The sequence below is a fragment of the Mycteria americana genome, chromosome 1 (assembly GCF_035582795.1).
Source record: "Mycteria americana isolate JAX WOST 10 ecotype Jacksonville Zoo and Gardens chromosome 1, USCA_MyAme_1.0, whole genome shotgun sequence".
In the NCBI taxonomy this organism is placed as follows: domain Eukaryota; kingdom Metazoa; phylum Chordata; class Aves; order Ciconiiformes; family Ciconiidae; genus Mycteria; species Mycteria americana.
Window position 1 is genome coordinate 16352416 of NC_134365.1, and position 17340 is coordinate 16369755.

Here is a 17340-nt window from a genome sequence, read left to right on the forward strand (position 1 = left end):
AACAAGTATTCCTTAACTGCAAAACAGAAACAGGTTTGGTAGAATTCCTCTCTGCTCTATAGGGATACTTTGAGAAGAGAGCAGAAGGAGAATTTTGTAATTAGAGAAAGAGAATATAAGTATAGGCTTCAGATTTTAGAGTCACACATTTAAATTCACTAATCGCAAAACAAACAAACAAAAACTGGAAAAAGCCCACCTTATGAGACCTGGCCTTTACATTTAAGGTCATTAATGAGAAAAGATAGGATAGTGTAATTACCCACACCTTCTTCTACAACTTCCCTCTTCCGTCACTCCTTCTATTCTTCATTTCCAACCAGTTCCCCTTTCAAAATTCCCAAGCCCCTCTGTTTCAGCCTTACCCAGGTGGGACTACAGACCCCAGATATATCCTCTGGCTCTCAAAGCCCCAGACCATCTGATACATTACCAAAGCAGATGGAAAACACTGTAGTTTCAGTGGTTTTAAGAAATAAGAAGTACTGGCTTAATCTCAAACACAGAACGGAATGTGCTACCAGGGCAAACACTCTTCGTGCCTCATGCGCATGACAGTACACGACAGAATTTAAATGCAGCTGCATGACTGGTGCAGCTACTCTGCTGTCCTGATAATAATTCCTCTCCCAGCAGAAAACACTTTTTGGTAGTCCATCACATCCTCTCTCCCTTTCCATAGTTCTTGTCCACTATCACTTCTTTCCCACTGGAGTCCTCTGAACTGTCAGAAGCAAATAAATCAAGAGCTGTCAGGCCCCAGATTTTACTCTGTACCTGCTGAAGCCTAGCTCAGTGCAATACTGGCCTACAACCAAAACTTCTTGTGCTGGTTTTGGCTGGGATAGAGTTAATTTTCTTCATAGTAGCTGAGTATATGAGGCTGTGTTTTGGATTTGTGCTGAAAACAGTGTTGATAATACAGGGATGTTTTCGTTATTGCTGAGCAGTGCTTACACAGAGCCAAGGCCTTTTCTGCTCCTCACCCCACCCCACCAGCGAGTGGGCTGGGGGTGCACAAGGAGTTGGGAGGGGACACAGCTGGGACAGCTGACCCCAACTGACCAAAGGGCTATTCCATACCATATGGCGTCATGCTCAGTATATAAAGCTGGGGGAAAAAGGAAGAAGGGGGGACATTCAGAGCAATGGCATTTGTCTTCCCAAGTAACCGTTACGCGTGATGGAGCCCTGCTTTCCTGGAGATGACTGAACACCTGCCTGCCCACGGGAAGGAGTGAATGAATTCCTTGGGTTGCTTTACTTGTGTGTGCAGCTTTTGCTTTCCCTATTAAACTGCCTTTATCTCAACCCACAAGTTTTCTCACTTTTACTCTTCTGATTCTCTCCCCCGTCCCACCGGAGGGGAGTGAGCGAGTGGCTGTGTGGTGCTTAGTTGCCAGCTGGGGTTAAACCATGACACTTCCATACATTAGATCATGACAATAATAATCATAATTTGTATTAGTAATGAAATAGTGGGGATCAGATTCAGAGTAACAGATGACAAGGAGGTTGAAAGAGCAAAGCTTTCCAGAAACATAAGGAACAAAAGGTGTGGACATCTGTAACTGGGAGAAAGAAAGAGCAAAAGACAGAAAATAGTCTTTGATGGGCCTAGAGTCAGGATAAAAACTGTAAGAAATATTCCATGTGCTACAGCAAAGGCAACTTGAACACAGTGTAATTAACTTCTGGCACAGCCTTGCTAACGGGACATCAATAACATACCTCTCAGGAACACGTTAACACCTCAAGATAGAAAGCCGAGTACTAAATTCACTTTAAAATATCTGATATACAGCCCTCTGACAAGGTCTGTACACTTGAGACTAAAATTACCAATTGCTTCATAATACAGAAAAATCAAATTCTTCGAGTAGTTATAGCTAAAAGACTAATCTCATCAAAACCAGAAATCAGCTTAATGCTAACATGAAAAAATAGTTTCATAATTCACTCAATATGGCAAATTTGAAACATGTTTATGGTTGTTTAAAGGAAACTAGACATCAAGAAAACCCACCATTACAATTAAACCTGGATTAATTTTCTAGAACTGTATGCATAAAGAAAATTAAATTTCAAGAGATCAGTACAGTTATGACTTTGGAAAACAGTGACACAGCAGTGCTACTACAATGCAGGTACACTAAGAGAAACCAAACTTTCAAAAACCTGAGGAAATGTAAATTCAAGCCCTACTAATGTAAAGGTTATATTGAAAAACAAAATTCCAACCAGATATTTTTTTCTTGTATCAATTCAAACTTAGTCTTTTCTCTCATGTGCCTGTAATTATTTAGTGTCGTCCATTGAAAATGGTTAGAAAAAAAATGCATGCCAGAGATTAAGTAAAACATTTTTACATAAAATGCTTTGTCTAACATAAGGTTTCCAAGCTAGGAATCCTAATCACAGCAAAACGCAATTTGATGGTAAAATCTGTATGTTCTGTCTGCCTTGTTCTAAGAGTGTAAAGAGGTCTTACACTATTAGCCTCTTACTAATGAAAAATTGTATTAAGTTTTGCAAGTCATTTTGTTACATGCACATTAATTCAGTATCTTAAAGTGAATAGGTCAAATTAATGAACTTGTTACATACTGTCAAGATTTTTCTTTCTTTATTTCAAAAGCCAACAAAAAATAAATTAATATCCACGAAGCACCTTAACTCTGCATAAAAGGTAAAGATGACATAAAATAAAAAAAGATGACCTAGAACAAGATTGTTGTATGTATAATTGAAACAGAGAAAGAACTAAGTGGGTGGTATAGCAACTACAGAAGAGCACAAGGACTAGCTTATACACTCATTACACAAAATATTTGGTTGTACAGCATAATTCATGAATCACGGCTCAGCAGAAGCTTGAATAGCTCTTCCTTTTCCATTAATTTACAATAAATCAAGTAGTGACTGGCAAACATGACGCCAGGAACAATACTAGAAAAAATAACAAGATCTTCTTAGTAACCAAGAGGATTTTTTGTTAGCACTAACTATCCATAGCTTTCAGGGCACTCCTTTCCTTGAAAAGACAGATCAACTAATAAAACCAGAATCTTTCTAAACATAGTAAATTGAAGCATTACAAACATGCTTTTTTCTTTTTCTTCATCAATGTATAAAATAACAACTTCAGTTGCCTCTGTTGTATGAATGTAAGCTGAATGGTTCTATCAACATTATCACATTAAAAATAAAGAATAATTGTTTTGCAATATATCTATCTGTCACGGAATGACCAGTATTATCCATGAGAAACATAGTATCTGGTATATATATTTACTTACTATATATTATATAATTACTTTGTGATTAAATGCACTATTCACCATATACAGTTAATCACAATGCATCTAGAGCACCAGGCCATCATTTTCAGTTTTTACCAGAGATGCTGAAGAAGAGCAGTTCAGACAGTGTATTCTGTATGTATTTCACATGTAACACTGGCTTAGTGTTTGTGAAGAACTTCTCATTATTTTTAAAATTTTTCTAAGTCTGATTTTGGAAAAATTAAGCTTTTATATAAAAATGAGTTCTCAGTTTCCAAACAGTACAAGACTCTTTGTTTTAAAGCTACAGATATTAAGGCTTTTAAATTATTTTGTGTGTCTGCTTGGCCACCCCACCAGAGAGGTCTTTTTGGCCTGGAATACTACAAATAAAACTTTGCGCAACAACTTTTTGCAAAATCTTCCATTTTATGGTAACAGAGCCTCAGGAAAAACAAACCAAACCAAACCAAAACAGAAAACCACCTCATCTGAAAGGAACAACATGAAATTGAAGAACATGGAGATTACACTCAGTTACAGAAAGGCATAGTATATTTTAGCCCAATTTCAGTGAAGGTCTGGCAGTTACTGCTAACACCACCAGGGACAGAAGAAAAATGTTTTAGCAAGGTATTTGCACTTACTATGGATGCAGATGTACCACCTCCTGAAGCAGTGACATTCAAAAATAATGCAGATGGCTCCAAGACAGTAATACAATTCAGTCATTCTCAGCAGGACTAATTACCCCAGGCAAAGCATCATGCTAGCATGGCCATGTAATTTCTATTAATCAAATCAGTTCACTTACCCCTACAGAAATTGCATTGTGCTACACAGATACATGATATCTTATTTTAGAGGACACTAGGTCTTGCACAAGGAAGTAAATTGTACTGCATCTAAATCCCTAAGCGAAAGTACCATGAAAGCAACTTTTCCCTCCAGACTGATATGTGTTGATTCTTATGAGAAACTGCGCACAGCAATATTAATATCAACAAATCTGTCTGCTCTGTGTACTAGCAGTGAAAGACCTCACTGACATGACAGTAACCAAGTCCTTCCTCACTTTAATTGCAGTTTGATTCAACACAAGATCTGGCTTGGCAATCATACACTCCAAGTTTTTGCTTGGAATAGAAAAAAAAAATTAAGTTCATCCCTGAATATGACATGGGAAGAAGGCAGCAGTGAAAGATAGCTACCACAGTATCTATGGCAGGTGTTCAGACAGCTTACCATTGCAAATGTAGTAATACTTGTGTACAGATACATAATGCATATTTAATGCTGCTTCAAAAACTGCAGCAGTTAAAATGGAATAGTTTTTATACAACAATATTTAACCTGAAGGACAAATATTATGGTCAGCCAATCTGCAATCACTTCAGAATAAGTCTTTCTGGTTTAGTGAGATCATTTACACTGTTTTAATAGCCAATTAATAAGGCACACTGTGGAAACAATAGGTACAGGTAATTCCAACTTGCAATAGATATGGATGAGACAAACAAGTACAAACACTTACACTAAAATGAGTTATTTAAGTTTTCAACAAATTAGAACTGTTGTTTCCTGAATACTGACTAGTAGTGCTTAGTATTTTGATAAACACAAAACAAATATTCATCATCCTTCCCAAATATTAACCACGGCCAGCAGGCCAAGGGAGGTGATTCTGCCCCTCTACTCCGCTCTCGTGAGACCCCACCTGGAGTATTGCGTCCAGCTCTGGAGCCCTCAGTACAGGAAAGACATGGACCTGTTGGATTGGGTCCAGAGGAGGGCCACAAAAATAGTCAGAGGGATGGAACACCTCTCCCATGAAGAAAGGCTGAGAGAGTTGGGGTTATTCTCCTGGAGATGACAAAGCTCCGGGGAGACATTATTGCAGCCTTTTGGTACTTAAAGGGAGCTTATAAGAAAGATGGGGACAAACTTTTTAGCAGGACCTGTAGCGATAGGACAAGGTATAACGGTTTTAAACCAAAAGCGGGTAGATTCAGACTAGATATAAGGAAGACATTTGTTACAATGAGGGTGGTGAAACACTGGCACAGGCTGCCCAGAGAGGTGGTAGATGCCCCATCCCTGGAAACATTCAAGGTCAGGTTGGACGGGGCTCTGAGCAAGCTGATCTAGTTGAAGATGTCCCTGCTCATTGCAGGGGGGTTGGACTAGATGACCTTTAAGGGTCCCTTCCAACCCAAACTATGATTCTATGACTAAAAACTTACAGGAGTAAATTAACATCTTTCTTAAAAACTGAGAAATGGATAGCTTGCCTTCTTTCCTGGCAAAGGAAAAAAAAATTAGATACACAACATTTACATTCACATAATCAGTATCACCTTCCTTCTGCTCACTGCAGCCTCCTAGAGAACACTGACATAACAGTTTTGAGCGTCAATTTTTGCAGCACTCCAGTAATAGGATGAACTGTGTGAAGTTAACTTGAATGTCAGTCACATAGTAAGTAACCAGAAGAGAAGTAATTGTGTCAGAGGGGTGAGCTGAAGGTCTTTGAGGAGATTTATCTACTATTTCATCTGAAGGAGTGATAAGAAGAGGCTGAACTAAAGTGATGGCATGAATTTTCCAGTCACACTGTCCTAATATTCCAGAAGGTATCTGGGCACAGTGCCCAACAAACCAACTTGTAGGAAGCAAATTTTACATCAACAGTGTAAGTAAAAAAAAAAAACAAACAACCCAAACCAAAACACCACCAAAAACCAAAACCAAAACTTCCCTATAATACATTTTCTATTGAGCTGGGGGGGGTTGGGGGCGGGGAAGAGCATCTCTGAGAGAAACAAAGGACTGGTAGCAGGTCAGCTTTCTCAGTCCTACTGCTTCAAGGCAAAACCACCTGTATCTAAACTATTTCTGATACATGCTTTGTCTAAACTGCTTTTAAAAAAGGTTCACATACTGACTTCACAGCTCCTCTGAAATTACCATTATCGGCAGAAACCTTTCCTAACATTTTAGATAAAAATTTTCTTTGCTTCATTTTGGGCCTATTACTTACTGTTTCAATCACAGTGGATATGGAGAGCCATTTACTCCTTTCCGATTTGAAAAAGTTTTATTTATCTGAAGAATGTTACTCTGTCTCCCAGACCCCTCTTCTTCTTCTCCAAACCAAAGAGCCACACAGTTCAGTTCCTCCACCCACTGCCCATCCTTGAGACCTTCAGCCATCATTACTGCTGTACTTAGGACTTCCTCCAATTAACTTACATCTTCCTTGAATGAGGTGCATCAAAAGGGATTTGATACTCCAGCTGAAGCATGAACAAAAGATTTGTTTCAAGTGCCTTGCACACCACACCGTTCCTTACAAAGATCAGTACAAATTCCATTGCCAACAATGTCATGCTGCTACGAAACAAATGAACAAGTGGCTTGCACTCAATTCGTGAGGAGCTATCAAGCCTCTCTGCAGAACTGTTATCCATACAGTCATTTCTCCTATTCCTGATGTTAACTACAACTATTTATTGCTAGGACTTTGCACTTGTCTGGAAGAGAAATGAAATCAGTTCAGCTAAGACGTATCTCCAATTTGCTAAGTATATTCTTCACTCTAATCCTGTTTCCCAACATACTTTCCATTCTTCTCTGCTTGATTATTACTTGTAAATTTAATAAGGATATACCGTATTACATCACTCAAATCATTAATGAGAACACGAGCTAGCTGCAGAACACATTTCAACAAAACCCCACTTGATATATTGCTGGGCAACAGTGAACAACCGATGACGACTTTTGGGGTATGACTTTCTCAAAACTTCTGCATTCATTGCACAACATTTTCATCTGGATTATATTGCTGATCCTGCTAGCGTGACGAGGTGTCAAGAGCCCTATTTAAATCAAACTACAAGACGGTCATTGATCTCTCTAGTTCTAGGACCTGTTATGCTGCCAGCAAAGAAAATGTGGTTGGTTAAACAGGATTCATCCTTGATAAATCTATGTGGCTTACTATTTAATAGCATTTTCATATTCTAGACTCCTACAAATAGTTTATTTGTTCTAGAGTTTCTTTGCTTAAGGAAGTCAAGTTAGTTTGAGTTGTCTAAATAAAACAGGAGCCAGTGAGTTCTATTTTCAATAAAGCAAGCTCTCCTGTCTTCTGGAATCTCATCTCTCTCCCCAGGAGTTCCCAAAGATAACCATTAAGAACAAAGAGATTACTCTGAAAAGCAGTTGAGATATATTAGGATGAATATACCTACTGTTTATATTTGTTTTATAAATATTTATATACATAAACATAACATACATATGCACACAAAGGAACACACTCTCCTTTCTATGGAATAGGTCCATGTTTTAACAGCAACAGAGAAAAAGAAAAAAAAATAGACTTCTTAGGTTTAAAATATTTGGAAAGATTTTGCTCTATTTAATGTCATAAGCAATTTCAAAGATAGGGAAAACAGATCATGTGACATTACTACAACACATCTCTACAAGAACTAAGTGTAAAAAGAAACAGCGAATTTTCAAAAGAAATTTAATTCTCTGCCTCTATCAAGTATTATTTTGTATTACTGTATGATACAAACTGGGTGACGAGAGATGCAATACTATAGATAACATCACAATCTTTACAATGGTGTTCCCTTTCAGTGGAAACTCCAGGGTACTACATGTATTAGGAACACTAGAACAGCACACTGAGACAGAGAAACTTCAATACTGGACAAGACAAGGTCCCACCAATGCAATCCCCGTTAAGGCAGGCAGACAAGAGGTCATTTTCCTCCTCCCATTTCCTCTAATTTTTAATCTACCAGACATACCGGCTATATCCAGGCTTTTTCTTGTTTAAATGATATCATGACATATCTTGTTTACATTAGGAAGGCACTAAGTCCAATTTTTTTCTAGCCTCCACAAGAGAATTTTTTAGGCCCAAGATCACTGTCACCTTTGTGCAGATGTCACTAGTTCTGGAGTGCACTTTAGAAGACAGGGCTACCACCACCTACATTATGCCAGCTACAAAGAGGCCTTCCAGGCATAGTCAAAAAACTTCTTTCAAATTATATTTCACCCAGTATCATGCATATCCTCACTAATTTCAGTTTTCTCCATCCAAACTACACTTCTTTACAAACATCATCAAAATTGAGCTTTATTTCTTTGAATTTCCCGTAAGTCTTCTATTGTCACGTTAAGCCTAAATAACTGCCACGTATAAGCTTTGCTCCCTCTTTATAAAGAACACAATACATATGTAGGGTTTTCCCTATTTTAGCTAGACTTCCATGACTGACAATATTTTGCCTTTTCTCTACAATTATTTAGCTTTAAAGTAAGGTCATAGTCCTATCCTCCCCCATCCTCTCTTCTCATAAGTTACATGGAAGGCAGTATTGTCCTGGAGCATTGAAGACACCCAAAACTGTGTTTCAGTAGACTCCTTCCCCTTCATTTTATGGCTGCACAGCTTAGTCACAGACTAACAGTGAGTTTACAAAAAAGCAAAATTATGGCTGCTGTGAGAGCCTGCCTACAAGTATTATATGCTCACAAGGTCATTCAAGCAAATAAATTCACTTGCTGTGAAATAAATTAGAATACAACCATATATAGAGACTAGGAGTTTATTATAATTAAAAGAAGTCTAGGCATTTATATGAATAATGATGACATCAGTTATAGGTATTTAACAAGCAAAAGATATAAATCCTTTGTTGTCCAGAGCTAGCTCTGTAACTGATAGATGGAATTAACAACCTGTCCACAGTCAAGCTAGCCATTTGCTGCACAACTAAGAATTTTTTCATCTTCATCTCATCAGTTACTGGCCACTGCTACTGACAGTAATTTCTGCATACACACATAGAAGACAGCAGATTTTTTAATACCTGCAGAATTTCTTCTGTGAAAGGGAACTGTGTAGAGTGTACCATTTTCTCGTCACATTCAAGTTTAAACTTGATTAGGAATGTTTCTTTTTCACTTTATAAAATATTTATTTTAAAATATCACCAAGAAGCATAGTCAGGGCATGTAATTCACTGCATTAGGGACTGTGTGACATCTGAATATGCCACTTGCTTTACCTATCCGTATGCTGAATTGGATGGTATAATGTGAAGAATCGTCACTACACAAGCAGCTAACAGCTTATTCAATGGACTATCACAGCTCTGTTTCTACTTTGCTAGAGAACACAAAGTGTGTTGGGAGGTGGAGGAGTTGCAGAAGAAAGTTTGGGGATTTTATATATCTATACACACACGCACACATATATATACATATTAATCACATTTAATCTCTAAAAATTACATAGGGAATTCAGTTTTTCTTCTTACTGTGCCAAAGTGGGAAGTTAATTTCAAAGAATGTGAAAGCGCAACACAGAGGAATTTTAGACCTACTTTAGCTTTAAGTAGAGATCTCAGTGAAAATATCACCGAGTGCTTTCAGAGTTCCTAACATCATCCACTGAAGCTGGAGACCTGCAGACTACTAGCAACTTAACAAAGTGTCCAATTAAAAAACCCTTCTCAGTAAAAGCTATTGTTTCTTGTAGTTCCTCTGATTGACCCACAGTTCTATCTAATTCCAAGATTTTATAATTTTATCATATCTTTTCCCATCACTGCAAAACAAACTTCAAGACACATCTAAGTAAAAGCTGTAAGTGAACTAACATAGATTTGCTGAGGAAATATATGTTGAATACATATAACTAAACGGGCACACACGCGTTTGTGTCCCCCAAACATACACAGTGTAACAGTATATAAAAATAAATGGCCAGTTACCCCATCATTCCACCCAGAATAACCTATAACTAATAAAAGGTATATTATACCATAGAAAATGCAAAGCTTTCACAGTAATATCACAGCGCTGCTGATTTCAACAAAGCAGAAATTATATTGCACCACATGTACAACAGAAAGGTAACAAACAATGGGAAGAATTTTTCCCTGAATGAGAGCCGAAAGGGATATTCAGAAATGCCTGGCTAAAAACACATATTACTATTAATCTTGGCCATGATCCCCAATTCAAAAGCAAGCCTCCACGACGCAGAGCTCCCGATCCAATACTAGGCTTTCTTACCACTCATGTCTACCACCTATTTACTACCATCAGATGTTGTAGTACTTCCCAAGCCCTCCCAAAGCTTTTGTATCTCACCACCGAATAACCAGTGCCCAGTGTCTCTTCCCCATGTTTCCCACCCTCCCGACGCCACAGAGCACTACATCACATTTCCCATCTTTCTGAAACAAAGCATTTCCACAACCTCACCCCAAGTTGCCACAGCCTCACTGCTCTCCTGCTCCACGCCACTACCACCTCCACCCTACAGATCTCCCACACATCCCAATGCTTTCCAAGGCCAGAAGCACAGCATGATGCTTCCCCAGCCACACCCCAAAATCCAGCCTCCCTGCAACACACTACCTTTCCACTGACTCCCACTGCGGTACCCTGAAATGTGCTGACTCAAGCCAGTATGCACTTTCCTCCCCTCTGAACGGAGCTGCCCCATGCCCAGTAAGCCATCACCGCACCAGCCAGGACAGACACCTCCAGCCCACCACACCGGCCACTCTTCAGTGGGATGCTCCCATCTACGCAGGTGCTGGGCATCATGGCCAGCTGGGAGGGAGCAAGAATTCAGACCAGCCAAGGTGGGCAGGAGAGGATAGCAAAGAGCAGACACGCAAAAGATGAGGGAGGGAGGGATGCAGATGGAGAGGTAAGAGAGAAGAAAGGAAGAGACACCAAGAAGAGAGGGAGAGAGAAATGACAGCAGACAAGGGATTTTACCAGGCCATAAACCATCCAGAATTAAGGATTAATTAAGGATTAAATTAAGAACCACAAGCCTTGGCACCCCCACTACAGACTGTGGGATGAAACTCAAAAGGGCTTCCTAAGGGGACACATTTCCCTTTGTCTTTAACAATAATAATTACTCAGGCTTTTCTAAGCTTCAGGAAAAGACCAAGTATTTGGAAACAAGAAACTCAAAAGACTGTGACACTTTAACAGAAGAAAGTGAAAGCTCTCTTTTAAAATGGTGAAAGAAAAAAAAAAAGAGAGGAAGGAGAGCAATAAAAGGCATTTTCTTTAAAAGAAAGAAATCCTAAAAACTACACAAGATAAACATCTCAGATTTTACCATTAAATTGTACTAATTATTTTAATAGGATCTAGTATTCAGATTAATCCCACAAGACCTGTAATTCAGGTAGTTAAAAGACAGTATTACTTTATATATCCTGAAGATGTGAGGGGAGACCAAAATGAAAAGAAAATTAAAAATTAGAAAAAATAGAAAATTAGCAAAAATATTCTAGCTTAGAATGCCACAATTGCTTAAGTGCTTCAGTCAAACTGATATACTAAATAAATATAAAACGTTCTGTTTGCAACACAGCATCTGCTAATTATAAGACTAAGTCACTGTCTAATAATTTTTTGATTACACAATATAAAAAGAGCAGTAGTGACAAATATGCACAATAAACTTCAGGATGATTCTGAATGTTTGATAGTTCAGCCCTCCCACAACCTATTTTCAGAAGCTGAAATTTTAATACCATTAAACCAAAGGAGAAAGAGCTAGCAAGATACTGTACACAACACCAACAACTTATATCCAAGACTAATGGGATGTTCCTCACTACATCATGCAGCACAGTGTGGAAATGCCCAAGCTAGCTCAAGTACAGAAAACAATCTAGCAATGCAACATGAGCTTCATGAGAACTATTTAATCATTATTCCTAGAAGCCAATAAAATACAGGGTAAATTAGTCACTAGTGCAGCAGAATGCTTCCAGTATCTGAATTAGGTTAGGTATCTGTATGTCGTATCACATATGGCTTTCATAAAGGCCACAGAGCCAATAATGTTCTTTTAGGATGTAAACTGTAATTCAAACTATGCCTTATTGTAGTGCAATGTCTTCCAAAAGCTAAATATATATCTGCTGCCTCTGAAGGTGTTTCAGCACCTTCAGCATACAAGCACAAACCAATTACAAATGAAATGCTCCACAAAAAAAGTGTTGCACAAAAGAACACAAATTATAATCATAGCCTTTTCATGTAATTAAATACCTTTATCTACAGAAGTCATATAAAAAAAATGAAGGTACTAATGAGTTCTGTCCACACCATTTCTCAGTTCAAATCAGGAAGTAGACAGCAAGAACCACAGTAAAAAGTTTTGGGGGTTTCTTTGTTTTTTTAAGTCAAACGCTAGTGCGAGTCATATGAGTACAAACTAAAAATGCCTCTAAAAGTAACTAAGAAGGACTCACCAAGTTCATTGAGACTCTGGGCAGCTTTTGTTATCTCTCTGCTTCCTCCTTGCAGTTGTCCTTGAAGTCTCTTACTGAGATACAAGATGCGTATTATCCTCCGCAGCAAGTCACAGGCAGCCTGTAGAGAAATCGTAGCATTAGGGGATATTATCAGTATATTATGATCACATAATATTAGGCCTCAAATATGGAAATATTTTAACCAAAAAATTAAATATGAATGTGCATAAAACCAAGGAACTTTAGAACACTGAAACGCCTTTTTTCAGGATTTCTTTAACATGATTTTATGCAATATAGACCAATACTTTCAAAAGCTGGTAATTACATTCACAAGGCTACTGAGATTATGCTGTCATTATTAGTAAAAAAAAAAAAAATAAAAGGAAACTCAGAACCCTATGACAGAGACATGTTCTATTTCTAACTAAAGTGAGATTTATTTTACATTGTGCATGTCTCCTCAATATTCCTCCCCTCTGTAAGCTTTAGTAAAATTAAGAAGTTGGTCTTACCAATCAAATATTGATCCAAAATAAGCAAAATGGCAGCACTTACTTCAAAGGACAATAAAACTTAAAGGCTAAATTGTTATTACAGATATTGACTACTTAAGGTAGGAATATATGCAAAAACTCATTTTAAGCGAAACTTTCCTAAGACCAGTCACCTTCATTCAGCCATCTGTTAGTCACATTCTTTCATAGGTTTATTAAAATACAGGCATTCTTGGCTAAAAAGTAAGAAGATGGATGCGTATGTAAATTTTTAGGAAATGTATTTGTATATGTTTTCGTTAGCACCAATTTAGAAAAAAAGCCATTGCTGACATCTGAATCAAACATAATAGTTTCATAATTTTTCACTCAAGTAAGATCTTGAAACAGGTTTTCTCCTTCTACACAGTAAATAATAGAGACAGAGAAATAGTACGAGTTACATCAAGTGTAGAGTTCCTCTAGGGCTGGATTGGGTCGGTGGGGCTAGGAGGTACACGCTACAGGAGAAGCAACGTTCTAGAGTGGGTAACATCTAAACTAGAATTCAGAAATGCAATTCAGGAGAAGGTTAAAAAGTATGTGGACTTCAGTACAGTCACAGGTACAGTCCAACATCTGCAATCAGATTAACAAGAGAGGTAAATGAGAAATTTGGAATGAGTAAGACATAGTTGTTCTGAGGTATTTTCCCTGGTACTGAAGGCAAAGCATCCTGAAATATTTACCTTATGGATATCAAAATTAAATTAAAATTATTTTTAAAAAAATTTAGTATCTGACAGACTTTGAGCCTCTTTTTTAGACTCAAGTTAATGTCTTGGAAACTAATGTTAAAGTACACATATGAAAACATACACAAGTGAGTCATTTCAATCAATATTCAGTGGACTGCACAACTTATCAGCAGCCCCTACGCCAGCACAAACCAATCAAAATACAAATATTTATAGTCTAATTTTATTAAACATCTAGACAGAACAAAAAGGAAAAATTAGACAAAGCCCCACTGAGGCAAATCACCAAAAGCACAATTACTCTTGCTGCTTTTAGCTCTGTATCACATAGTCTGAAGTGCAAGTTTCCTAAGCATTCTAAGACAACTTAACCACATGATTTCTATTACCGTTAGTGAGAACCAAGTGGGGCTTACCCTACTTTGAGAGATTAACGTATTAGTTTTTATTAAGTCATTTCTTTAATTAGAAAAATTTTGATCCACATATCACTTTCATATCTGTGAACTAAATTTCTGCAAGATGAATCAAAAATAGCTTTTTATATAGTGCATTGTGCTTCGCCAAATAAGAGGGCATAGTATTACTACTTTGCTTTCAAATTCAATTACTCTCTAATCCAATTGTATACCTCTGGCTAATGTTTTTCCCTAGGAATTCAACTTCAGTTATCTTCTGACCATCTTTTACTTTACATGCCAAAAGATTATTTCTTTTTCATTTGATTGTTGCTCATTATCTCCTATCCCAAGAAACAATCTTTTAAAGGGACTATCAAACTGAATAAGAGATGGGAAAAGTCACATTTAGACACAAGAGCAAAAAAAGGTTTTAACTTCTGGCCCTGTGAATTAGAAGGAGGAGAAAAATCCCAAGACACTGAAGATGCACTCTTAACTTCACAGCAATTGCTACTGCATTGTGCCCTTGACAAAGATTCTGTTTCACCCAAGTATTTCCATTTACATGAGTTGTTCAACCTAATAAAACTCCCAGTCACTGTAAAAGAATGCAATATATAAGGACCATGTAATGGAAATAAAAAATTTTATCTACTAGTGGAGTTGTTCACAGATACTAGATCCTCTAACCTGACCACCTGCATAACAGAAGTTTGAATTAATTCCGGAAACATTCCCTTCCTGAGTTGATATAGTATGCTTCTCTAAAGGAGATGCTTTCATCCAAGAAGGAATGAATTTCACTGTTCAAGCAAGAATTAATTTGGAAAAGGCCAGTGCCCTGAGTTAGTCCCAGTGGTTTTAGTAAAATTAAAAATAAAACCCGATTTTTCTGGAGATTACATGTTAGTTATCTCCTGAAATTTAAAGCAACATATCAACACTAACAGGTATTATTGCTACAATTCAAGCAATCAACTAGCCTCTTACTTTTAATCTCAAGTTAATTTTAAGAAATTATTGAAAGAAGATTTAATTATAAAGAGAGGACCACTTGAAAATGTGCCAGTGTGTAGCTCATATATGCAGCTGCATATACCTGCTAGATCATAATGTAATTGAATGTATATATAAACAGAAGCCTGAAGAAAGATGAGACAGTCCACTATCTTCAGACTACATTTACTGTTTAGTTACAGTAGCACCTGGATGAAATCTGCTACTGATGAATATTTTAAAGAGAGAATAACTTTAAAATACAGAATTATTATTTTTTTAAAAGGTTTTAAAAATGTGGCTTTTATAAGGATTTTTAAACACAGAGATATCTGAAATTAAGAGAACATGTAGAAGCACTTGGTTAAACAGAGCTGCACAGAAAATAACCCTCTGAAAGACAAACTCTGTCTACATATTTCAGCTGTTAACTATTCCCATTTAGCTTGTGATCTACTATGGAAAGACTCAGAAGAGGACAGTATGATTTAAAGTAGGAAGTAAGCTTTGTGAGTCTGCTGCTCCCCTGGGATGCCACAAAGCTCTAAGAGCAGAGCAAGACATAATATAGACAAGCACACAGCAGAGATTTAGAATTCAGGACTAGATTTGAAGTTTGACAATGAATTTGCAGTGAGAATGTTTATGAAAAAGTCAGACTATATTAAAAACAATTAAGGATAGCAAAATCCAGCTTTATGCAAGCCAAATATTCCTTCAGTTTGTGAGCAGTCCCACAGCAATCAATTGAGAAGCACTAAAATAATACCATCATGAGTACAAGAGGCCCTACAGATTTTGACAGAGAGCAACCTCTTTTATCAGTCATCTACCTTTTTCTACTTATTCTACCAACTGTACATCAACTCATAAAATTAGCAAGTTTGAAAGTGTCGCATGCCACAAGTCTTGCATTTGGGAGCAATTTCATGTCATAAGCCCTGCCACCTCCAGGAAGTGAATTGTTTGCTGTGCTGCTGCCCTTTCTTCCTGAACAAACAAGGCAGCCAGGTCAACAGCCAACAGCAGTGCATCTTGGGGAGGCAGGACGGTTGAGATTTCAAAGGCTTGTTGACTCAACTCTCCATAAGTCCAGCTTCGTTTCATAATTCAGGTGTCCTGACCCTCAACTCCTCCCAGCAGTGTTGCGCAACATAAAGCTCTCACTATCTATCTGCCAATACAAGAAGGGACAGCAGCTCTCAGGCCAAGGATGGACTCTCACTGGCAGAGAAGCTGGAATCATTGTTTCTCTTTCTAATATGAGGTAAGTAAGTGGATTTGGATGCTAGGAGGGGTAGCTTAGCAGGCTCCCCTTACCCTGCACCTCTTTCTTCCGACATACAGCTAAGAAAAGCCAGATATTACAAATTCCCTGGCACAGGCTGAGTAATACTGACCCTGGATGCATGCTGCTTTCACACCACAGGAAAATCCATGTAACCCTGCTACAGCAAAGAGGAGCAAAGAGCACCCAAGAAACGTTTCCTAAGTTCAGGGACTCATGCTTCTCAGACATCCTTCTGCAGTTTGACTTTGTGTTAGCTCAGGGCAGAAATGATCTTCATCTTTAGCCCCAAATTCCCGCAACCCTTTCCACAGCTGCAACATACATCAGAGAACAAAAAAAAAAATCTGCACTTAACCTGCCACATGGAAGTCACAGAAGTTTTGCCCAGTGGCATAAACAGCAACAGCCGCAGTTGAAAAGAACAGGAGAAGCAGCTGGACAAACTGGCTGAACAGAGTGTTAAGAGCTTCCTGCTGAAGTTCACTGCTACTGAAAGTAATGCAGAAAATAGCAGAAGTTCAGCTGAGAGACTAGTGCAGCTGCTCCACCAGCCCCCAGACTAGAAACTGCATGACAGTTTGCAGCTTCATCTACCCTGCTGTACAACAGCAGTCACCCACAGATAGCAATCTACTTGCGTGTACATCCACAGCTCAAATTTCAGCTACTAAAAGGTAAGTTTCTCGTTCTGCAAAGCTAAGGTAAACTTGTGAAGACAAATAGTTCAAACAGTAGCTCATTAAACACTTGTGGATTTGGAGTTGTGTTGCTTTTCAAACTGAATAGAATGCAGCTACATGACTGA

At 37.9% G+C, this 17340-nt stretch overlaps 1 protein-coding gene across 2 annotated transcripts in view; it reads right to left on the reverse strand.

Annotated features, from left to right (window-relative positions):
* Positions 1-17340, reverse strand: part of COG5 (component of oligomeric golgi complex 5) — a 198454-nt gene that overhangs the window by 174707 nt on the left and 6407 nt on the right. For both annotated transcript variants that reach the window (XM_075491921.1, XM_075491927.1), the window contains exon 6: positions 12611-12731. In XM_075491921.1, coding sequence (XP_075348036.1) covers positions 12611-12731 — 121 coding nt within the window. The remainder of the gene's footprint in view (positions 1-12610; positions 12732-17340) is intronic.